Raw genomic sequence first — 23,024 nt, forward strand, 5'->3', positions numbered from 1 at the left:
ATTATAGCAGCTTCATTCATAATTGAGAAAACTTGGAAGCAATCAAGACGTCTTCAATAGGTGAATGACTAGCTAAACTGTGGTGCCTAGAGACAAATGTTCCTCAGCATTAAGAATTGATGGGAGGAGGGTATAGCTCAGTGGTAGAGCACATGCTTGGCATGCACAGGGTCCTGGTTTCAATCCCCAGTACTTCCTCTAAGAATAAATGAATAAATAAACCTAAATGCCTTCCCCCCACCAAAAAGGAGGAGAAATGAGCTATCCAGCCATGAAAAGGAATGGAGGAAACTTAAAATGTGTATGACTGAGAGAAACCACCTGGAAGGACTACTGCATGATTCCAACCATATGACAGTCTGGAAAGGCAGAAATAAAACAGTGGAAAGATGAGTGTGTTCCGGGATGGTGTTGAGGGGCAGGGAGAGGGAGGAACAACTGCAGTACAGGGGATTTTTAGGGCAGAGGAACTATTCTGTGTGATACTGTAATGGTGGCTACTTAACATAATTGTACAGCACAGAATGAATCCTAACGTAAACTATGGGTTTTACTTAATAATGTGTCAATATTGTTTTATCACTTGTAATAAATGTACCTCAGCAATGGAAAATGCTTTGAGGGAAACTGTGTGTGTGTGTAGCTCTGTATTTCCTTTTCAATTTTTCTGAAAACTAAAAACTGCTCTAAAATATAAAGTCTATTAATAAAAATATTTTCTCCTTAAAACGATGAAAAGGTGGGTTATATGCAAGCATGTAAGCGAGCGTGCGTGTGTGCATTTTCACATCAGGCATTGAATGGGACCAGAAGGGCTGCATTGAAGCTAACATTTGGCTTGAAGGGTGAGCAAGATAATCACAGTCCTGTACCTTCGAGAGGTTATGAACCTGTAAGTTTCTGTACAGTTTGAGTTTTCACAATGAAGGTAAAATTGGCAGAAAAATGAACGTGCTTCCACTTTTAAATATCCGTCTGGGGCTTCGGGAAGAGTCCCGGAAGGGCAATCTTTACAGTCGCATTTTCAGTGATGAAACGACCGCCCCCCCACCGGCGCCCAGACGCAAAGGGTGGGGGCCAGCGGAGCTTCGGCCGCTCCCCGCGGCCCGCGACCGCTTGCGTTCCCAGCTGCCAGGCACCTGCTCCACCCGACTCCCGACTGACGCCGCGCGGCCCCGACCGGAAGCCAGGGGGCGAGCCCAGACGGCGCCCCGCCCCGGCCGACGCCCAATCAGCGCGCGGGGCTCATTAATAGTGACCAGGCCGGCCCCGCCTCCGCCTCTCGCAGTGCCGCCGCCCGCGCAGACCCAGAGCGCGGCCGCGGACGAAGATGGCGACCGCCATGTACTTGGAGCACTACCTGGACAGTAAGCGTCCCCCGCGCCCTCCTGGCCCGCCGTCCGCGCCGGGCCGCCCCCGCCGCGGCCCCCCGCGCGCCAGGGTCCGCACGCGAACCCCGGGGCTCGTGGGGGCGGCGGGGGCGGTGCGGCGGCGGCGGGGGCGGTGGGGTCGCGCGCGGGGCGGGCGGGGCCACGAGGGAGGGGCGCGCAGGGGGCGCGGCGCGGGGTCCCGCCGTCACGGCCGCGCCAATTCTAGGTGCGTCACGGCGGGGCGGGGCCTGCGGGCGCGGGGGCGGGGCCAGAGCGCCCGGCCCCACCCTTCCAGGTTTGGAGTCGCCCACTTCTCCACAGGCCCCGCCCACTCCCCAATGGGCCCGCCCCTCGTCGCCTAGCCCCGCCTACCCCATCGGCTGCCCCCGCCTTTCTCGTCTCGGCCCCCGCCCTCCCTGGCCAGGCCCCGCCCCGCCGAGGCCCCGCTCCGCCCCTTCCCGGGCCAGGTTCCCGACCAGGTCCAACCGCGCGGGCCTGCAAGGGTCGTTGAGTCCCTGGGCCCCCGAACTCTGGGCCGAGTTTCGGTGTCCCGGGCCTGGGGGTCCTGGCTTCTGTTCCTGCTTGTGTTGTGACCTGGGACTCGCTTCCGAGTGTCAGTTTGTGCATCTACAAGGCATGCTGGCGCGGAGGGTCTCTTAGGGCACCTGTCTGTTCAGGGGACATGGGGCTGGTACCTACAGGGCCGGGTAGGGTGTTCGAGGCCATGGTCCTCACAATGGGCTGATATCCTGAGGCTTAGCACAGCTTGAACCCTCTGGAGGGCCCCTGAGCAGGTGGTCATTTCCCACATTTCAGAGGGGAAGATGCTGCCTGCAGAGGCTAAGTAGCTTGTCAAGGTCACACGCAGGAGAGTTGAGATCCCCCGTTTGAAACCCCCAGGTCTGACCATCTGACTCTGGGTGAGGGCTGGTGGCGGTTGGGCCAGGTGGCTCTGGAGCCATGCTGCATTGGGGACATTCACTGTCACTCCGGCCTGGGTGCCCAGTACCCCCACCTGAAGTTGCTGAGAGTAGGGCGTGAACCCGGCTCTGGGGAAGACTCAGCCCTCACCAAGGGGCTGCCCAGTTCTGGCCATTTTTCCACTCTCCTGGCCCATCCTGAGCACGGGGTCCTGGGCAGGAGACCACAGTGAGGGGAGGGTCTTCCCTGCCGATGTCACTAGGGAGGCCTGCGCCCAGGTGTCTGCAGGGGAGTTCTGCCGCTTGCCCTTCTCTGTCCTGGTGCCCGCTCTGGGCCCCCTGAGGACCGCGAGTTTGGTCTTGTGTGGGCCCCTGCTCACTCCTTGAGCACCTGATGTGTGCTAGGAGTTCAGACATAACCCCCGTTATCCTGGAACTTGACTATCAAATGGGGCAGACAGACTTTGAAAAAGTTCACAGACGTTTAAAGGCCACCAAGGAGCCTGGCAGATCTTGATTCTGCAGAGGTGACACCATTCTGAGAGCCTGGGGGGACAGTGGGGAGACCATGGGCAGGGTGCCGTGAGCTTAGAGGCTGCGAGAGAGTTGGCCGCACTCTGGGTGGGCAGGGAAGCACTGGGGTTTTAGGCAGCTGCTTGTGAGATTAGATTTAGTGCCAAAGGGATCAACTGTGGAGGAGGGGGGCAAGACTGGATGCAAGAGCCCAGGCAGGGGCCTGACCTGGTGCTGCAGGTAGATGAGGGTGTTCCCCTGGACGAGGAGCCTGGCAGTGCAGACAAGAAAGCAACGTGGGGTGGGGTCCTCGACCTGTGCTGTCCAGCACCGTCTGTTTAATTTCTTTTTTTTAGTTCTTTTCTTTCTTTAGATATTTTGCCATTTGTAGCCCTTCATTCACTTTTTTTTTTTTTCACTTCAAAAACCAGAATTTTATAACTGGCATAAACATTTCAATTGCATCAAAAACAACAGAATACTTACAAATAAACTTAACCAAGGAGGGTACCTATACTCTGAAAACTAAAAAACATTGATGAAGGAAATTGAAAATGATATGGAAAGATACCTCGTGCTCTTGGATTGGAAGAATCAGCATTATCAAAACGGCTGTACTACCCAAAGCAATCTGCAGATGCATTGGAACAATGCAACAATGTTTTGGAACAAACAATTCCAAAATTTATAAGGAACCATAAGACACCCCAAATTGCCAAAGTAATCTTTTATAAGTCTTCCCCACACTTTCTTCTTTTTGTTCTCTTTGCTTATGGTTTGGTGACTAGAGAAGTTCCTTTAACATTTGCTGTAAAGCTGGTTTGGTGGTGCTTAATGCTTTTAGCTGTTGTTTATCTGTGAAGCTTTTGATTTCTCCATCAAATCTGAATGAGAGCCTTGCTGGATAGAGTAGTCTTGGTTGTAGGTTTCCCCCTTTCATGACTCTAAATATATCGTGTCACTTCCTTCTGGCCTGTAGGGCATCTGCTGAAAAATCAGCTGAAAACCTTATGGGAGTTCCTTTGTATGTTATTTGTTGCTTTTCTTTTGCTGATTTTAATATTTTCTCATCCTTAATTTTTGTCAATTTGATGAATGTGTGCCTTGGTGTGTCTCTCTTTGGGTTGATCCTTTGTGGAACTCTCTGAGCTTCCTGGACTTGGGTGACTGTTTCCTCTCCCAAGTTGGGGAAGTTTTCGGTTATTATCTCTCCAAAAATTTTCTAAGGTCCCTTCTCTCTCTCTTTTTCTGGGACCCCTATAATGCAAATATTAATGTGCTTCATGTTGTCCCAGAGTGCTCTCTGTTTTTTTCCCCCAGAGTTCTCTTAAACTATCCTCATTTCTTTTCATTCTTTTTTCTTTTTTCTGTTCTGCAGTAGTGATTTCCACTAATCTGTTTTCTAGCTCACTGATCCGTTCTGCCTCATTTTGTCTGTTCTTGGTTCTTTCTAGTGTGTTATTCATTTCAGTGATTTTATTTTTCAACTCTGTTTGGGTTTTCTTTATATTTTCCAACTCTTTGCTAAAACTTCACTCTGTGGACCTATGCTCCTCTTGAGTTCTCTGAACTTCTTCGCCATCATTATGCAACTTTCTTGGATAAATTGCCTGTCTCCTCATCACTTATTTCTTCTGGGATTTTATCTTGTGCCTTGGCCTGGGACATATTCCTCTGCTGCCTCATGTTGTCTATCTATTTGTATTTTTAGGTAGGTGAGTTACATTTCTTGACCTTGGAGAAGTGGCCCTCAGTGGGAGACGTCCTCTGTGTCCCAGTAGTACACTCCTCTCTTGTCACCCTAGGGCCAGGGTCCAACTGGTCCCAGTGGAGAGTCTGGGCTGTGTTTGTGGATTCCTTCCAGAGGCTTTGGGATTGTTGGTTTCTTATTTCTGGTATCTGCCCCTGGTGGATGAGGCTGGACTAGAGGCTTATGCAGGTTTCCTGGCAGGAGGAGCTGGTGCCTGCCCACTGCTGGGTGAAGCTTGGTCCTGAACCTCTGGTGGATAGGGCCATGCCTAGGGGTGTGCCTAGGTTTGTGGCTCAGGAGGTCTGCTGATGGGTGGGGCTGTGTTCCCACCCAGTATGTTGTTTGGCCTGAGGCTTCCCTATGGGTTGTTGCATGGGCCTAGTTCTTGGTGCTAGTGATCCAAGCAAGATGTCAGCCTCCAGGAAAGCTCATGTAGATGAACACTCTGGAATGTCTGCCACCAGCTTTTATGTCCCCTGGGTGAGCTGCAGCTGTCCCCTATGTCCCAGGAGACCCTCCGAAACCAGCAGGCAGGCCTGGCCCAGGTTCCTGTGAAATCATGCCTCTGCCCTTGGGCCTGGCGCGTGCGAGATTCTGCGTACACTTCCCAAGAGAGTAAAGTCTCTGTTTCCCTGGTCCCGTGGGGCTCCTGGAGTTAATCCCTGCTGGCCTTCAAAACCAGATGTCCTGGGGTCTCCTCCTCCTCCCAACACTGGAACCCTGGGCTGAGGAGCCTGGTGTGGGGCTCAGAACTCTCACTCCTGTGGGAGGGCCTTTGTGACTTAATTATTCTTCAGCTTGTGGGTCCCCCACCCAGGGGGTATGGGGCCCAGTTATATCACAGTCATGCCCCTCCTATCTTCCTGCTGTGGTTCCCTCTTTGTGTTTCCAGTTGAAGAAGATCTTTTTTGCTAGGCTCCAGTCCTTTTTCTCGATTGTTGTTCAGCATTCAGTTGTGGTTTCGTTGTAGTCGTGAGGAGAGGCGAGCTCCTGGTTCTACCGCTCCACCAGCTTGACTGGAAATCAGCAGCACAGTTTGTTTAATTTTAAATAAACTTGAATAAAGTTAGAAGTCTGGTTCCTCGGTGGTATCAAGCCCCGTTTCAGGGCTCAGTGGCCCCGTGTGGCCAGTGCCCGCCCACCGTGTCAGGCGGCTCCGAGAGAGCGTTTCTGTCCTGGTGTCCAGCTCTCCAGCGCAGCCCTGGTCGGCTCCCCCCAATGCCCCGGAGTTCAGAGTAAAGTAGGGGCAGAGCAAGGAGGACTTTAGGGTTTTGGACGTGTGGGCTGCGGTGGGCTGTCTGCAGGTGAGGGAGTGGCTCGGGGTCTAAGTGGAAGAGTCATTCAGGCATCGCCCCGTGTCCGCTGGCAGCTGGTGTCAGGCGGGGTCCACCTCCAGCTTCTGCAGCTTCTCACAGACTGTGCAGTGTGTCAGCCTCTTACCAGCGTTTGCTTGGAGTCTGGACGCGTCCCTGAAAGCAGATGCCTTAATTCTCCTGTCTAGACCCTAACAGAAAGAGGAGACAGAGTGGACCCATCACTTGTAGATGAGGTACCAAGTGTGGAAGGCAGGTTTTTGTCCTGCTGTTAAGACTGCACGTCTCTGTTTCAGGTATCGAGAACCTTCCCTGTGAACTTCAGAGGAACTTCCAGCTGATGCGAGAGCTGGACCAGCGGACCGAAGGTGGGTTCCCACTGTAACGTGCAGCCGGAGCTGGGCCTCGAGGCAGTGGCCCAGGCTTCCGAGGGCCTGGCGGGCCACAGTGGGAATGCAGGCATTGGGTGGAATCTTAGAGTGCTGATTCTTTAAAATCAGACTTTGTCCCCTGCATCCTCACACACCTTCAGTCACGTCGTCGTCACCACCATCTCCTCCTCGCAGTCAGTGTATTCATCTACTTTTCTTCCCTCTGAAAGATTTTCTGTTTTCAAACTATGTGTACACAGTTTAAGCAGGACTTCTTGGTCTCTTAGTGCTCAGCTCCCCATTTCTAAGCATCATGTTTTGCTGCTATTTCTTCTCTTTCTTTTTGGTTTTAGACTTTATCTATTCGGTTATTATGGAGAAGGAAGATTTCTCTCCAGCCACGCCCTGCTCAGCCCACCTCCTCCTCCCTGTCCCTGGGTGTAGTCGGAGAGAATTTGAACGGTGGTGGCCCCATGATGGTGTCTCCTTCGGGGCCGCTGTGTCTGTGGTTTACAACTGAGCCTCACCATGTGCTATGCTTACGTGACCTTTCTGGAGTAACTTTTTCTCAAAGTTCCTAATTGCTTTGCTTGTTGGTTTTGTTTTCGGCATTTTCAGTGTGTCTTCTGCACCAGCTTACCTGGCAGTTCTGTGTCTGCTCTCCACGGAGATCCTTTCCTGGAGCCTCTCTTGGGGGCCCCGTCTGGACTGACTCTTTCTGGGCCTGCCACACAGGCCTCACCCTGGCTTTTCCTGGGTGCTCCCTTCCGTCCTCTTTGCTGTGGAACCCTGCTTCCTAGGTTGTAACTACCCTGTATCTTGATTTGCACCTTTGTTTCAGAGGAGCCTTTTCTCCGGTAGCTTCCTGAAAAGGGGGTACACGGGAAGGTAAATGTCTTACAATGTTGTGTGTCTGACAAAGCAGTGGTGAGTAGTTTGGCTGGGTGTAGCAGGCCTGGTGGAGTCATTTCCCCTAGAACGCGGCAGGCGTGGCTGTGCTGGCTCCTGGCTTCTGTGTTTCTGTTGAGAAGCCTGATGCTGTTGGGCTCCTTGCCCTTTGTCCGCGTGGTCTTTTTTCCCTTTCCTGTTTGAAGCTTGTAGGCTTTTCTCTTGATCCCTGAGGTTCTGTGTTTTGTGGTGGCTCTGTGGGTGTGGGTGATTTTATGTTCGCTGTGCTGGGCACGTGTTTTGCAAGGTTGGAACAGCTGTGGTTTTTCACTGAGGTACAGCCTCCTGAGTGGCCAGTGCAGAGACTTCTTTTATGGTGCAACAGAGCATTTACATTTAGAAATAAGCATAAATGTTTATAGATCACTTAACAAATAACGCCTGGGGAAGTTCTCCCCACATGAGAAACAAGCCTCTGGCGCTGGGGGCCTGTGTGTGACTCTCCTGAGTAGCCCCTCCCCCAGGCCTGCCCCCGAGTGTCCACTTGCAGCAGGGTTTCCACGCTAACGTCAGTGGAATCACGTAGTGCGTTTTTTGCCTGTCTTCTTTCCTCCTCCAGGGCCCCTTTGGTGGGAGTAGTCCATCTTGTGTCTTTTTGTTGCTGGGTAGCGTTCTGTTGTGTGAACGGACCACAGTTTATCTGTTTCACTGTGGACTGGACATTTAGGTTGTTCCCCAATTTCTGTAGTTACAAGCGTTTCCCTGCAGGTCCTGGCTCTCGGTCTTTAGGGTACGTGCCTGAGAGTGGGGCGCCACGTCCCAGGTAAGGTGAGCTCAGGATTTAATATTGAAACAAGGACTCGGGAGAGCCCCAGAGGGCATGGTGAACCCTTGCTGGGACAGCAGCTGCACCTGGGGCTGCCCTGGGCAGGTGGCCCAGGTCGTGGTGTCTGCACAGTGTCCAGGAAGGCTGTGCCCCTGGCCCCGCTGGCAGCCCTTGGAGTCTGAGCCGATGCTGCTCTGCGGGAATCGGTGTTGTCAGTGTTATCAGTCTCCAGTCGGGTGAGTGGGTCCTGGGATCGCGCCAGGACTAGCTTGTCACTTGTTCCTCTGTCAGATAAGAAGGCGGAGATCGACCTCCTGGCTGCGGAGTACATCTCCACGGTGAAGACACTGTCCCCGGACCAGCGTGTGGAGCACCTGCAGAAGATCCAGAGCGCCTACAGCAAGTGCAAGGAGTACAGTGACGACAAGGTGCAGCTGGCCATGCAGACCTACGAGATGGTGAGCGGGGCTGGCGGGGCCGCCACTCCTCCCTTCCCCGTAGCCAGGGCAGAGCCGCTCAGGAGGGTGCATCGAGGTTGAGGAGAAAGGACCGACGGGAGGTGCCCTCCCCTGGGGACTTGCTGCAGCCTTGTTTCTCTGCCCTTTTTGCTTGTTTATTTCGTTCGGGAAACTGTTCATTTTTATATATTTTTAAACACTTGTTTTTGTCAGCCTCAGGTAAAGGCCTGGAGTTTGCCCCCCAGGTCAGCCTCACTCAGGGCCCACATGGTGGCACAAGGCTGCTGTCCCCGCGATACACACGAGGTCGTGTAGTGAAGCCCCCGCCCCAGTAAGACAGACAGTGATGTCTGAAACCCTGAACTGACTGTATCTGGCCAAGAGCACTCTAGAAGGAGAACCTAATGCCTCTGTTTGGGATTCGGTGCCCAGAGCACTAACCCTTTTGAGTAAGCAGCCTGTTTTCTAAGGAGTTAGGTTTGCTCAGTTGTGGCCAGGGTGGTCATGTTTCCTCTTGGCTGCGTGACGGAGCTGAAGATAGTGGTTTGTTTCCCGACGAGGGTGTCCTCGTCGCCTTGTCTTCGCCCCTCCCACTGGGCCACGAGCCGGCTGCTGCTGTTTCTCGGGACATCCTTGTCACGGTGGCTCCTCTGTTACGAGTCGTGGGGGTGACGTCAGCTCGCTGTCCCTCCTCCCAGCGCCGTCCTGGCTTCTGTTTAGGAACCTAGACGTTTTCTCAATCAGACTTCAGCGCCGAGTGCCATTACCTGCGTTGTGTCTCACAGCTGTGTCCTCATTACCCCCAGGGCTCTTCCTGGGTAGGGTTTGCTCTACCCCGTGCCCAGCGTGTGGGAGACAGAGACCCCTGCGGCCACTTCCAGTAGCGGAGCTTGATAATTCAAGACTGATCGAGGGCAGGACCTTGGCCTGTGCTCGGCTCCGGGAGCCTTTGTGACCCTGCCATCCGCTGTCCTGTCTGACACTGTGCATGTCCTTCCGTGCAGGTGGACAAACACATCCGGAGGTTGGACGCTGACCTGGCTCGATTTGAAGCTGACCTGAAGGACAAGATGGAGGGCAGCGACTTTGAGAGCTCCGGAGGCCGAGGGCTAAAAAGCAAGTCTGCTCACTTTCCCTCGCGCTGCTGCCGTGAGCCCTGGGTTGTGGTGTGTCGGAGTGCGCTCGCGGCACCCCGCAGACGCCACATCTGGCTCAGTCGTGTTCAGTGGCTTCTGTGAACACTGTCGGATCTGTCTTGTTTCAGAAGGTCGGGGTCAGAAGGAGAAAAGAGGCTCCCGGGGGCGCGGCAGGAGGACCTCGGAGGAGGACACCCCAAAGAAGAAGAAGCACAAAGGAGGGTGAGAGGCGCGTTTCCTCTTTTTCTGCAGAGCACTTCTCAGCATTTTCTCAGGGTCCGTCGGCTCAGGACGAGGAGGCGCTTAACTCCCGCTTCCCCTGCACGGTGGCCGGCCCTCCCCGCGACTCCCGGCTCCCGGCGTCAGAGCTGCGGGCGCCGGGCGGACCGGCCTTCTGACTCCAGACCCTTCTCTCCGCCGGCTGCCTTGCCTCTTGATTGGCCCGGGCAGTGTGGCTCCAGCCAAGCTAAGCCGCTTTCTCGGAGTGAGTAGCTGGCTGCTGATGGTTTTACACACAAATATACTTTAGATCTATTCGTTATTAAATGTGGGATGCATTTATTAAACATACGTGTCACTGAACTCAAGCTTCAGAATATTTCCTTTAAAGCACCCCCCCCTTGCTCCCACCAAGCCCCCAAGACACTGTAGCAGGGCCTCCTGGACGTGATGTTTAGACCACCGAGAAGATGCTGAAACACCAGATGGCTTCTGTGGAGGTGTCTCACAGTTCTGGGGAGAGAGGGCTCAGAAGAGTTAGTTCTTGACACAGTAAGGGGAAAGTTTTGGTTCTTAAACCTGGTGTTTAAACTTTCATCTTAAAAAAAGCCCCAAACCCCACCTTCACTTTGTAAAGCAGCACACGATGCAGATGACCGCACAAAACAAGCATGTGGTTCGAAGACTTAGCGTCAGAGGCACACCTGTAACTGGCGCCGGGTCAGGGACTGACCGCCCTGGGGCCCTCCCTGGGCCTATCAGAATCACCGCGTCCTCCTGGCCCCAGGCACACGCCCCAGATGGACGGGGTGTTTACTTCCACTCTTTCTTTGTGTCTTGTCCCCCCATGTGCATTCTTGGACAGTGAGTTGAGACCTGCTGGGTTTTTTAACCCTTTGAATTAACTTCAATAAAATGGTCTCAATTTAGGTATACAATTTGATGCTGTATCAACTTCTTTAAAGTTACGGAACTAGTCACCTTTCTATTTCTTCTTGGGTCAGTTCTGGTAATCTATATTTTTCAAGGAATTTGTTGTTTCCTGTAAGTTGTCAGATTTATTGGCATCATTTATTCGTGATGTTATGTTATTACCCTTCTGAAGCGGAGTCTGCCCTGACGATCACTCTCAGACCCGATGTTGGTGCTTTACGTCTTCTCTCATTTGCCGTGGTCTTTTCGGAAAACTAGCTGTTGGCTCTCTTAATTTTTATTTTTTTCTATTGTTTGTTTTCCTTTCGTTCATATCTTTAGTAATTCTTTCCTGCTGCTTAATTGGATTCACTCTGCTTTCCTTTGTCTAGCTTTTTAAGGTGGAAATAGCTTAGGTTATTGATTTTCATACCTTCTTTTCTTATATAAATATTTAAAGCTACAGGTTTTCTTTTAATTACTATTTTAGCTCCATCCCACAGATTTTGATGTTGTGTTTTAATTTTTTTTCCATTCAAAATGTTTAAAATTTTCTTCTGTGGCTTTTCTTTGACCTGTAGCTTACGTAAGAAGTATGTTTCTCAGCTTCCAGATAGTTTGAGATTGCCCAGGTAGCTTCCTAATTTAATTCTGCTGTGATCAGAGAACATTCTATAACTGAAATCATGTGAGAGGGACTAAGATTCATGTATGGTGAACGGTCTGTCTTCTGACTGTTCCGCGTGGGCTTGGAAGGAGTGCGGGTAGGTGTCCGTTGGACAGCTGGTAGACGGTGCCGTCCAGGGTTTCCGTGTCCTACTGGTAGCCTGTCTCCTGGTTCTCTGAATGACTGCGAGGAAGGTTGGATTCCCCGTCTTAAGTCGTGGGTGTCGGTTTGTCCTCGCTGCTTGTCGGCCTGCTCCCTGTGTTTTGAAGCTCTGTTGTTTGGTGGTACATAACACGTTTAGGTTTTTTAAAAATAACTGGCCCCTTTATTGTGATTATCCGTTTAGTCCTCGAAACCTTCTTTGTCTTGAGGTCTGCTTTGTCTGACACGCCTGTAGCCATTCCAGGCGCTGTATGGTAAGTTTGCACGTGCTGTCTCTCCCCTGTTTCATTCTTCTGCTTTCACCACGTTGTGTTGTATTTAGACTGAGCTTCTTGAAGGCAGCACATAGTTGTCTTGCTTTTTTATCTAGTCTGACAATTTCTTGTCTTTTCATCGCAACGTTTGGACTGTTCAGATTTAACATGATTAGTGATGTGGTTGGGCTGAAATTACTGCCTTGTGTTAGCTGTCTCTCTCCCACCTGTTCTTTTCCTGTCTTCTTTTGGATTAATCACACATTTTTTCAGTATTCGGTTTTAAGGACTGTTCTGTTGTGTACACCTTGTTTTATTAACTTACCGCAGTGAACTTCAAATAATACTGCACTGCTCACGTTTGGTGTCAGAGCCTGCGTGTGTTCTTTGGTTTCCTGCCTCCTGTCCTGTGTACTGTTACCAAACTGCCACTTCCACATCTGGTGTAAGCCTCCCAGTATGCTGTTACACTTTCAGTCTGAACCGCGGATTGTTTTAAACAGATTTTAAATACGAGAAGTGTTTTATCGTCGCTCCATGTCTTGACATGTCCAGTGCCCTTCACTTTACATGGATGCAGATTTCCAGCTCGCGTCTTTTCTCTTCTGCCTGAAGAACTTTCTTTAACATTTTTTACAGTTTGGGCCTGCTGGTGGTGATGAATTTTCTGTTTTTGTTTCTCTGAAAATGTCTTTATTTTACCTCCATTTTTGAAGGATATTTTTGTTGGATGTAGAATGGTAGGTTGACTTTTTTTCTTTCATCACTACAGATGTCCTTTTTTGGCCCATGTTGCATTGATACTGATGAGAAATTCGTGAGAATTGTTATCTTTGTCATTCTGTATGTAAGTGGCTTTATTTTTGCTGCTTCTAAGATTTCCATTGAGTAACAATTTTTCACAACTTAATTATGATGAGTCCTGCTGTAAGTTTTCTGTGTATTCTGGTTGGAGCTCATTGAGCTTCTGGGAACTGTTAGTTTATAGTTTCCGTCAAATTTGGGAAGTTTTCAGTTTTTCAGTTTTTTTTCCTGGTCTCCTTTCTCCTTAATGGGATGCCAGGCGCCGAGGCTCTGCTTATTTTCTGGCCACACGTTTTCTTTCTGTGCTTCAGTTTGGGTAGTATCTATTGTTTTATCTTCATGTATTTCTTGGTGTTTAATTTAATCTTAATCTTCTTTAGAGACTCTTTTATTTAACAGATTCTCTTTTCAAGGTCTATTTCTTTTTTTATACCTGCCATTTCTCATTCGTATTTTCCTCTATATCTTTGAATATATCTATTTAAAATAGCTTTTTGGGGGAAGTTTTTAAAAATTATTTATTTTCTGGGGCGAGGTATTTAGGTTTATTTATTTATATTTTGATGGAGGGACTGGGGACTGAACCCAGGCCCTCGTGCAGGCCAAGCATGTGCTTCGCCACTGAGCTACACCCTTCTGACCTGATTTTGATTCCTTTTTGAAAATTTCCCATGTTCGCATCCATCGTATTTACATTTTCTTTATAACAGGTACTCATAGCCCTTGTCTGCTGGCTTTACCCTCTGGGTCTCCTGTGCATCTGCTGTCAGCCGGCTTTTCTCTTGATTTTCACTCCCATTTTCCCGCTTTTCTCCCGTCACGTGGCTTTCTCATTGTCTGGCCTCAGAGGGGCCCAGGAGCAGCATCTTTGCTCTTCCTTAGAGAGAGTTTCCCTGTCCTTGTTCCCGGCAAGCTGCGCGGGTGGGAGCTGGGAGTCGGCGGTGAGGGGAAGCCATCCCCAGCTCTTGGTGGAGGACCCAGCACGTGTGTTTTGCTACCTGAATGGCTGTCCATGGGTGATGCTCAGCTTTCCTTTCTGCCCCGTTGCCAGGGCTGGAGGGGAGGGCTGGGTGGAGGGGTCTCGCTGCCCTTCTGTCACCCTGCAGGCCTGCGCCACCCCGGCCTCAGTAAGTGGAATGGGGTGTCCCGGCCACCGGGTGTGAAGGTCCCCGGTGGGCAGCCACCCCTCTGCTGAGCTCAGGGGACAGGTGCCCTGCCCCCTCAGCCCTCAGGCAGCCGGCTCCTGTCACGCCACAGCTTTCTCAGGTCTTTAGAATCTGGTTTTAGCGACATGTGGGGTTTGGTTCCACCTGGTAGTGGCAGGAGGTTTCCACATCTCCCTGCCCCTTTCTGTACGGCCAGCCGTCTCTGGGGAAGGGCAGCTGTTCTCACCCCGGGGACCCTCAGAGGGACCGGGGCCCGGTGGGGAGGGTGGCCGGGAGTGGCATGTGCATGGCCTCGGGTGTCTGTGGCTGAGGCCACATCAGCACCTGCCTGGCGGGCTGCTCTATGGCCAGGTGGGACCTGCGTGTGGACGCGGGGGCAGTTCCTCCATAGCTCCTGGCGTCCCTGAACTCGGGTGAGCGGGCCCCCTCTGCCAGGGGCCATGTGATGAGGGTCCTGGGAAGCCCAGGGTGGGGCTCGGGCGTGGGAGGGGCTCCTTGGCACTGACTGGTGAAGGGTGCCCACCTCATCCAGGGGAATTGGCTCAGTGGACACCACTGGTGTCCTGTAGGGCCAGAGCAAGGGGGCAGCAGTGCTGACTGCGGGGTCGCCCTGGGCTGCCCAAGGGACGGACTCCCCAAACAGGGAAGGCCCTTGTGGGCCTGGCCTCCCTGTGACCCCCTGATTGCTTCCCTCCAGGGGTAGCAGTGGGCCCACCACCCTCCCAACCTGCAGGCCCCTCCAAGCAAGACTGCAGGATCCCCAGGCCCCCTTGCTGGTGAGGGGCCCTTTCCAGGCCATCCCCTCCACCCCTCCAGCCTCTCCTGCTGCCACTGCATCCGGCTAGGGTCTGTGAACCCCGGTGACCAGGGTGCAGGTCAGGCGGCAGCTCAAGGTGTGAAGTTTGAGCAAGCTTTGCAAACAGTGCACTGAGCCAGTAACACACAGTTGTGACAAAGAGGAGTGACAGAGGCAGAGAGAGACAGAGACAGAGACAGAGACAGAGATAGACAGACAGAGACAGAGAGACAGACAGACGGAGGGACAGACAGAGATGGAGAGACAAGAGACAGACAGAGACGGAGGGAGAGACCGAGAGACAGAGAGACAGCACACACGCTGTGAGCTGGTCTGGGGATGGTCCTGGGCAGACCTGCAGGCGGCAGAGGCACAGGATGTTTCCAGACGGTGGACAGGAGAGGGGTGAGCAGGGACTCCTGTGGGGCCAGATTTCCTTCGTTTCACCCTGGTCAGTAGGCTGAAGCTGCCTGGCCTGCCAGTGCGTCTTAGCTTCCCTTTGCCTCGGTCCTCCTGCAGCCTGCTGGATTTGTGTGGCAGACGTGTGTTTGAACATGTGCACGCATTCCGGGTGTTGAGGGTGACGGAGGGAGGATTTTCTTATTTGGTGGGGATGTGCTGTCTGCCTGCCAGGCTGCTGCTTGCCGGTTTTCATGTGAGAGAGTGAATCCCCCGAGTCCCCTCCCTTAACACAGGCGACACCCCTCCGTCTCCTGCCGGCTTGGCTGCAGGGCTGTGGGCAGCAGCTGGAGGGGGTCTGGGCAGCGCGAGGTTCCAGCTGGGCTGCTGGGCAGAGACCAGGGGGACTGCAGGGGTGCCGGGGCCACAGGCCTGTTTCCTGGGGCAGGTGGGGGCGCAGATGAAGGCAGCGTGCCATCAGAAGTGACTCCCTGGGCAATGGGCAGCTGGTGGGTGGTGGTGGGCTCCTGAGATTAGAGCTCCGGGGAAGGTGTGGGGAGCCAGGCCTTCGTGGGTTTTGGGCTGAAGGTTCTGGTGGGGATACACTGGCTGTTCTTGTTGAGGGGGCAGGTACAGGGTGAGCTGCAAAGGCAGGGCCATTCAGACACCTGGACCAATTGGATGGGATCGGGGGGTTCTCAGATGTTGCCAGGTGTCCACTGTGGGTGGTAATAGTGGGGGCAGGGGGGCAGGGAGCAGGTCTGGTGCAGGCAGAGGGGCGGGATGGGCATGGTTCCTGCCCCAGCTGGGGGTACTGGATGAGCATGGGTCCTGCCCAGGTGTGGAGACAGGACCGGATGGTACATGTGAGTGCTTCCCCTTCACACCTCGCAGACGCCTTCCTGACATGTCTTTGCCTGGCTGTCGGGTGACCCTGCCCTCGTCTATCTGCAGGTCCGAGTTCAGCGACACCATCCTGTCCGTGCATCCCTCTGACGTGCTGGACATGCCCGTGGACCCGAACGAGCCCACCTACTGCCTGTGCCACCAGGTGTCCTATGGGGAGATGATTGGCTGTGACAACCCGGACGTGAGTGTCAGGCCGCCAGGCCGCGGGTAGTGTTGCACGGGGCGGGTGGGCGTCCATGGAGCGTGCAGCGTGCTGACGGCCCCCCCCTTCGCCTTGCAGTGTCCCATTGAGTGGTTTCACTTTGCCTGTGTGGACCTGACCACGAAGCCCAAGGGAAAATGGTCAGTATGGGTGCCAGCGGGGTGGGTCCTGCTTCCCGGGGGACCTCGCCTATCTCACCGGGGGTTGCCTCTTTAATGTTTGCATAACATGGTTGACCCTGGAACAACACGGTTTGACCTGTGCAAGTCCACTCGTGCGGGTCCTGTCTGGTGAACGTGGTACTTACTCCATGATCCGCAGGGGTGAGTCTGTGGATGTGGAACATGGACACAGAGGACCCGTGGGTGTGGTGGACGGCTGACTGCGAGTCATACAGGGGGTGGTGCCCCAGCCCGCGTGGTTCAGGGTCGCTGTGCTTCCACGTGTGCTCCCTTGAACGAGGGCCGCTCCGACTTGAGGGAGGGAGAGGTTGTCTCACATACAAGTGAGGAGCGAGGGGTTCCTCCCCCGGGAGACTGGAGAGGGACAAAGAAGAGGAGCAGGGGTCTCACCCAGGAGTGGGGGGGGGTCTCACCCAGGAGTGCGGGGGGGGTCTCACCCAGGAGTGCGGGGGGGGTCTCACCCAGGAGTGGGGGGGGGTCTCACCCAGGAGTGGGGGGGGGTCTCACCCAGGAGTGCGGGGGGGGTCTCACCCAGGAGTGCGGGGGGGGTCTCACCCAGGAGTGGGGGGGGGGTCTCACCCAGGAGTGCGGGGGGGGTCTCACCCAGGAGTGCGGGGGGGGTCTCACCCAGGAGTGGGGGGGGGTCTCACCCAGGAGTGCGGGGGGGGTCTCACCCAGGAGTGCGGGGGGGGTCTCACCCAGGAGTGGGGGGGGGTCTCACCCAGGAGTGGGGGGGGGTCTCACCCAGGAGTGCGGGGGGGGTCTCACCCAGGAGTGGGGGGGGGTCTCACCCAGGAGTGGGGGGGGGGTCTCACCCAGGAGTGGGGGGGGGGTCTCACCCAGGAGTGGGGGGGGTCTCACCCAGGAGTGGGGGGGGGTCTCACCCAGGAGTGGGGGGGGGTCTCACCCAGGAGTGCGGGGGGGTCTCACCCAGGAGTGCGGGGGGGGTCTCACCCAGGAGTGGGGGGGGTCTCACCCAGGAGTGGGGGGGGGTCTCACCCAGGAGTGCGGGGGGGGTCTCACCCAGGAGTGGGGGGGGGTCTCACCCAGGAGTGGGGGGGGGGTCTCACCCAGGAGTGGGGGGGGGGTCTCACCCAGGAGTGGGGGGGGTCTCACCCAGGAGTGGGGGGGGTCTCACCCAGGAGTGGGGGGGGGTCTCACCCAGGAGTGCGGGGGGGGTCTCACCCAGGAGTGGGGGGGGGTCTCACCCAGGAGTGGGGGGGGGGTCTCACCCAGGAGTGCGGGGGGGGTCTCACCCAGGAGTGCGGGGGGGGTCTCACCCAGGAGTGGGGGGGGGTCTCACCCAGGAGTGGGGGGGGGTCTCACCCAGGAGTGCGGGGGGGGTCTCACCCAGGAGTGGGGGGGGGTCTCACCCAGGAGTGGGGGGGGGGTCTCACCCAGGAGTGGGGGGGGGGTCTCACCCAGGAGTGGGGGGGGTCTCACCCAGGAGTGGGGGGGGGTCTCACCCAGGAGTGGGGGGGGGTCTCACCCAGGAGTGGGGGGGGTCTCACCCAGGAGTGCGGGGGGGGTCTCACCCAGGAGTGGGGGGGGGTCTCACCCACGCACAGGTCCCGCGTGCGCTGCTGAAGGGCTTTCCATTTGTTTTCTCCGTCCTTGCAGTCATGTTCCATGCACAGTGGCTGCTCTCATGTAAATAAATACCTGGGTTTGTTTGCCCAAGCTAAAGTGACATCCTGGAAACGCTGCCCTCTGTGTTTCTGTGTGGAGTGCCCAGTTTCCCTGTCACGAGGCTCATGTCGGGGCAGAGGGATGTCAGAAACCCTGAGGGACAATCTGCGTTATCTGGGTTTTCAGTGGATGACAGGAGAGGCCAGGTGCTCGCCTGTTCTGGAGCCACGTGTGGTCTCAACCCCAAGGGTGCTCCCTCTGCACCAGGATGCCAGGGGCTTGCGGGGCGTGGCAGCTCAAGGGTTCCCCACGGCCGTGGGTGCAGGAACCCAGGGCAGGGTGCAGGTGGAGCTGGCAGCCCACGGGCAAGCTCAGACACCCCGAGAAGGGATGTGTGGGCTGGCTGGGCAGGAGGCAGGGAGGGTGTCCTTGGACACGGCAAGTTAAGAGTTCTTTGCAGGGCTTCTGGGTGGAAGACTCTGGCAGGCGTTGGAAAATGGTTTCTTTCTGGGACATGAGGGACTGTGCAGGCGGGGCTCCTACCATGTGTGCTGAGGACAGGGCAGGTCATGCAGAGGGGAGCCAGCCTGGGGCGCCACCCCTGCCCCCACTCATGTTCATGGTGGTCCCTTCAGAGGCCACAGAGGGCAGGCTTTTCCCGAGGGTCTGAGCCCGTGCCTGGGGGCCTGCCTGTGGGCACTGCCAGGCAGCATCGCTCCCCCTGGGGCTGGCAGGGATGTGCTCACTCACTGGCCTGGGGCCTGGGCAGCTCCATCACATGTTGCCTCCTGCCCCATGCACTCGGGAGGGCAGAGGTGGAAAGCAGCAGGACGGCCCCTGTGTTCCTGGGGCTGCTGTGGCCCAGGAGTGACCAAGAGCAGCCCCTGCCTGTGTCTCAGACTCTGGAACCTGCTTGCCCAGGGTCACTGGGGAGCACTTGTTACCCTTGTTAATCGTGCTGACTCCAGGGCCCACTCAGCCGCTGCAGGGCTGGGCCGGAAGTCCGCACGCCAACCTGGTTAGGTGCCTGGCCACCCCCCACCATTACCTGGCCATCAGCACCTCCAGGGCACGGGCTGCACTGGCCCTGTCTCCTTTGATCAGGTAGCCATGTCATCACGCAGGGGAGGCTGATGAACTTGGCCGAGAGGGATGCTTGTGAGCATCCCCATTTTGTTCATCGATTTGCGCCTTATCTACCACCTTCAGAACAGATGTGCCAGACAGAGCAACCGCACCAGAGACTTTCCCCGACGGGAGAGCCGCATTCCCTGTGTTTGTGGGCCTCTCTTCTGGTGTGGCTTCACCAGTGTCCAGCCATCCTGGGAGATGCCGGGGAAATGTCTGGTGGAGAGGACCCACCGCTATGCCTTTCTCGTCACAGGTTCTGCCCACGGTGCGTCCAGGAGAGGAGGAAGAAGAAGTAAGGGGGAGGCTGACATCCGGACCAGAAGAGCAAGTTAATATATTCCTTCATTCATGTTGCAATATTTTACCTTCGTTTTAAAACTACCTTATTTTGAATGATATTTAATAAGTCAGTGGCCAGTTGTAATTCCGGATATTTCCTGAAACAAACAAGAGTCCACCTGAGCCCTGTCTGCGCAGAGGAGCGATCTCATGGGACTTGCCACAGTGACTTCACTCTCGTAATTTTTTGTACAGACCCCCAGCACTGGGCATGACGGTGGCACCGGGCAGCCCTGGGCCTCATGTGGGCACGAAGGCCCGGGAACACTGCCATCATTTTGCAGCCGGAGCTGTGAGCCGCCCATCGTCCGTCTTGAGTCTCCTGGGGCCACTCTGCAGCAGCTCTGGCGCCCCCGCACACACACCTGACCCTCGCCCAGGCGCGGGCGTGTGGGATCCAGAAGCTGTGACCCGCCTGGGCAGGGCCGGCCCTCCTGGGTGGGGGTCTCCACCTCGCTGTGCACTGCCTTTCTGTCTGGACTCCCAGTTCCCTCCGTGAGGGGCTGACTTTCTGGAGTAAACGGCTCTTTGTTGGCACACGGGCTGTCGGTTACTATGACCAGTGCCGATAGGAGACAGCCTCACAGACGACTGACGTTCCATTTCTCTGGGAATTCCTGACGTTTTACTGTGAAGATGAAGTTATCGTGATTGCATGGAGGTAGAAGATAGTGGTCTGTGTGTGAAGTGAGTCCAGGCCGCTTGGAGCCAATTTGAAACCTGTTTACGTTGTGCGCCACATCAGCAGCCTAGAGCAAGGGACGGCGATTATGTGGTGTGATTTGTGAGTTTCTTGTGCCGTGGCAGCCGTTCTGGGGCGAAGCTGGGAAACTGGGGTGTACTTTCTTTCTAATCAGCATTCACCAAACCGAGTTTGAATGGTCTTTTTGCTCAGAGTTGGGGGAAATTGCATACATTTGGTGTGTTGAGATCCGTTTGTGATTGTACATAAAGAGTGACTTCTGAGCGTGTCCATGGACCCCGAGGCCCTCCAGCGGGGTCTGCAGAGGTGAGAAGCGAAACCCACCTTTGTCTTCATGCCAGAGGGAAGAGCGAAACCTACCTTTGTCTTCATGCCAGAGGCCACGAGATGGACTTGGGACTGAAATTCCCAACTGAGAACCTCATTTTTGTCATGAGGAGGGTGGTCTGGAAGGACACACCTGCCTCCTCCTGACAGTCTTGTTACTGTAGATTTTCCTCCTTTTTTCTAATATTTCACTAAGGAGAGGAAATAAAGCAGAGGGGAACCTGTGAAGCAAGCTGTATCCCCAGTGGGCTGCTCCCTGCAGAGCAGCTACTGTTTGGCCAGTGAGGGGGGCATCGCGGCAGCCCGGGTCTGCTGGAGTCTCGCCTGTGACAGTCCGGACTGCGGTCCTGCCCTGAGCGAGCTGACTGAGTGACCGGGGCAGGGTCAGTCATCTGTGTGGCCCCTCCAGCTGGGCTGGGTGGTTGGGTGGAGGGTCCCCAGGCCAGCTGCTTTCTCAGAACCAATGCCTCCCTGCTGCTCTGGAGAAGGGGGGCCTCAGCCGGAAACCTGGGGTGTTTGCATTTAGTGACTTAGCATTTCTTAACACAGCTGTTTAAAGACTGTGGGGAATAAATTGTGGGAATAATCTTTCCTTCACTCGTTTACCAGTTTTTGTGGAGAAGATAGGTAAGTACAGCGAGTGTGTGATGATTCTTGAGAAGCTGAGTTAACATTTGCACATCACCTTTGAATGCTTCACACCCACTGCCATCGTGGGGAAACAACGGTGTTTGCTGGTGGGTGATTAAGTGCTGATTGTCACCTGGTTTCCATTGGTTGCTTCCCCAGGGACACTGGCCGACTTCTCTGTCCTCAGTTTTTGTTCAAAGTTCCACGGTGTCCTCCTGCTCATCACTGTGTCATGTCCCATGTGTGGACCTTTTTTTTTTTTTTAAAGTTTCTGTGCTTATGTGTTTCTGGTGTTTACTTTGACAGTTACAATAACGTCACCAAAATAATAAGCGTATAGCTTTGGAGAAAACGTAAAACGTGAGCAGAATAGGAGTCCCTGGAGCGTCATTTGGACCAGGACCGAATGCCTTCCTCGACCACTAGTGCATCTGCGAGTCAGCAGGATGCTCACAAGAGGCTGTGTGGTCGTGAGATAGCGTCCTGCCACCTGGCCTGACCCCGGCTGGTGGGGTCAGCTGCAGCCCATGGTGACTGCACTGTCCGAGGATTGTGCCACCGGGCCCGGCCACCCTTGACCTGGGTGATTCAGCTCACACACTGAGCATGCTCGCTGGGCCCCAGATCTGACCCTGGGGGCGGTGCTGGAGCCTACCTATCCCCCATGGAGCTGATGGGAGGGCTGGGCCGGGCCCAGGGGATCACTCTCAGCCCCGCGGGGCCCTGGGTTTACTTGTAGGGGAAGACGTTTCTTGTGCAGGGGAGAAGCAGGATCCTTTTCCTTGTTCTCGATGCTGCCTTATCAGTCAGCAGTTTGAGAAACATCCTCTAGTTTCCCACAGGAAAACACATGCTGCACTAGTAAGACCAGCTTGTTAAACTGAGCCCCCACCTCTGTGGCTGTGCTGTCAGAGCTCTTGGTTGGGATGCACATACGGAGCTGTGTGATGCTCCCCACCCTGCAGGCTGGGCCCCAGGCAAGTGGACCTGAAACTGGTCCTGGGCAGAGCCATGGGAGCAGAGGCTTCCGGACTGCCCAGGGTGGCAAACCCTGGACGCCACCGCATGCACCAGTGACAGGGGGGGTTTGCAGGGATGTGTGGGACAACGGCCCACTGTGTTGGTCCTGTCGCAGATGGCCACGCTGCAGTCTGCCTCTTCACCGGCAGCCCTCGGCACAGACCGCTTCGAGCAATATCACTGTCCAAAGAGCAGCTTCCCCACGCGGCCACGGCCAGGGTCTGCCCATTGCGGGATGTGGACACTTATGTGGGATTTAAGGCTTTCCTCAATTTTTAGCGAAGAGTGGTTGGTCTTCATTACCTGTGCTGAGAGGAGTTTTAAAATGGGAAGCCTAGGAAAAATGTTCTCGTTCAGGAGAGAGTTCTGTGAAGTTTCTTTCTTCCTCCATATGCATTTGTGGTGTTCACCTTACCACGTTTCATCCAAAAAGATGATGCAGCTTTAACATGAATGTTACATTTTATTTTCAAGGAATTATTATCTATGTCCTCTTTGTAAAGGAAAGATAATATTGTAAATCTTTTTATTAAATAATGTAAAGATGTATATCTGTATTTTTGGATCATGTTATAGATGATGGATATATTGTTTTAATGAATAAAGTATTTTTTGGAACAAACATTCAAGAATGTTTTGTTTTGGGAAATGATACAACTTCAGTGGTGTGTCCAGAGAGGAGAAGCCTATCCCACGTTGAATTCCGAGGGGGAGACTTGTGTCACCGCCACGGGCCTGGGCAGGACCCCGGGCCTCACCTCGGACAGGTGACAGCTCTGGGCCTCAGATATGTCATGGCCTTAGAAGCTGGTCCCCAAGCTCACAAGAAAGATGTGTGCTTAGAGAGGGCTTGGTTGCTTTATAGAGACATAAGTGGCTTTCTCTGGGGCAGAAGCTTGCCCTGCAGGCTGTGTAGGTGCCAAGGTCCCTGTGGGGACTAAATAGTTCTCAGGACGGTTCCTTGAGGAGTGTTAAACAGTCAGGGTCCAGGAACCCAACTTGGTCCCCACAGTGAGAGGCACAGCCTG

The 23,024-nt window shown here is 54.5% G+C and overlaps 1 protein-coding gene across 4 annotated transcripts; it reads left to right on the forward strand.

The window, feature by feature from the left end:
• The first annotated feature begins 1,231 nt into the window (after nucleotides 1-1,231).
• On the forward strand, nucleotides 1,232-22,620 carry ING5 (inhibitor of growth family member 5). 4 transcript variants are annotated; one of them, XM_074364765.1, is made up of 8 exons: nucleotides 1,234-1,367; nucleotides 6,163-6,234; nucleotides 8,243-8,409; nucleotides 9,414-9,525; nucleotides 9,674-9,767; nucleotides 15,879-16,014; nucleotides 16,114-16,175; nucleotides 19,231-22,620. In XM_074364765.1, the coding sequence occupies exons 1-8, from the start codon at nucleotides 1,331-1,333 to the stop codon at nucleotides 19,271-19,273; spliced, it is 723 nt and encodes a 240-aa protein (XP_074220866.1). In that variant the 5' UTR covers nucleotides 1,234-1,330; the 3' UTR covers nucleotides 19,274-22,620. The 4 variants fall into 4 exon arrangements, with proteins under 4 accessions (XP_074220865.1, XP_074220864.1, XP_074220866.1 ...); XM_074364764.1 differs by lacking the exon at nucleotides 19,231-22,620 and having other exon boundaries at nucleotides 1,232-1,367; nucleotides 9,677-9,767; nucleotides 16,114-16,623; XM_074364763.1 differs by lacking the exon at nucleotides 19,231-22,620 and having other exon boundaries at nucleotides 1,233-1,367; nucleotides 16,114-16,623.
• The last annotated feature ends 404 nt before the right edge of the window (nucleotides 22,621-23,024 follow it).

Source organism: Camelus bactrianus, chromosome 5 (genome assembly GCF_048773025.1).
Source record: "Camelus bactrianus isolate YW-2024 breed Bactrian camel chromosome 5, ASM4877302v1, whole genome shotgun sequence".
NCBI lineage: Eukaryota > Metazoa > Chordata > Mammalia > Artiodactyla > Camelidae > Camelus > Camelus bactrianus.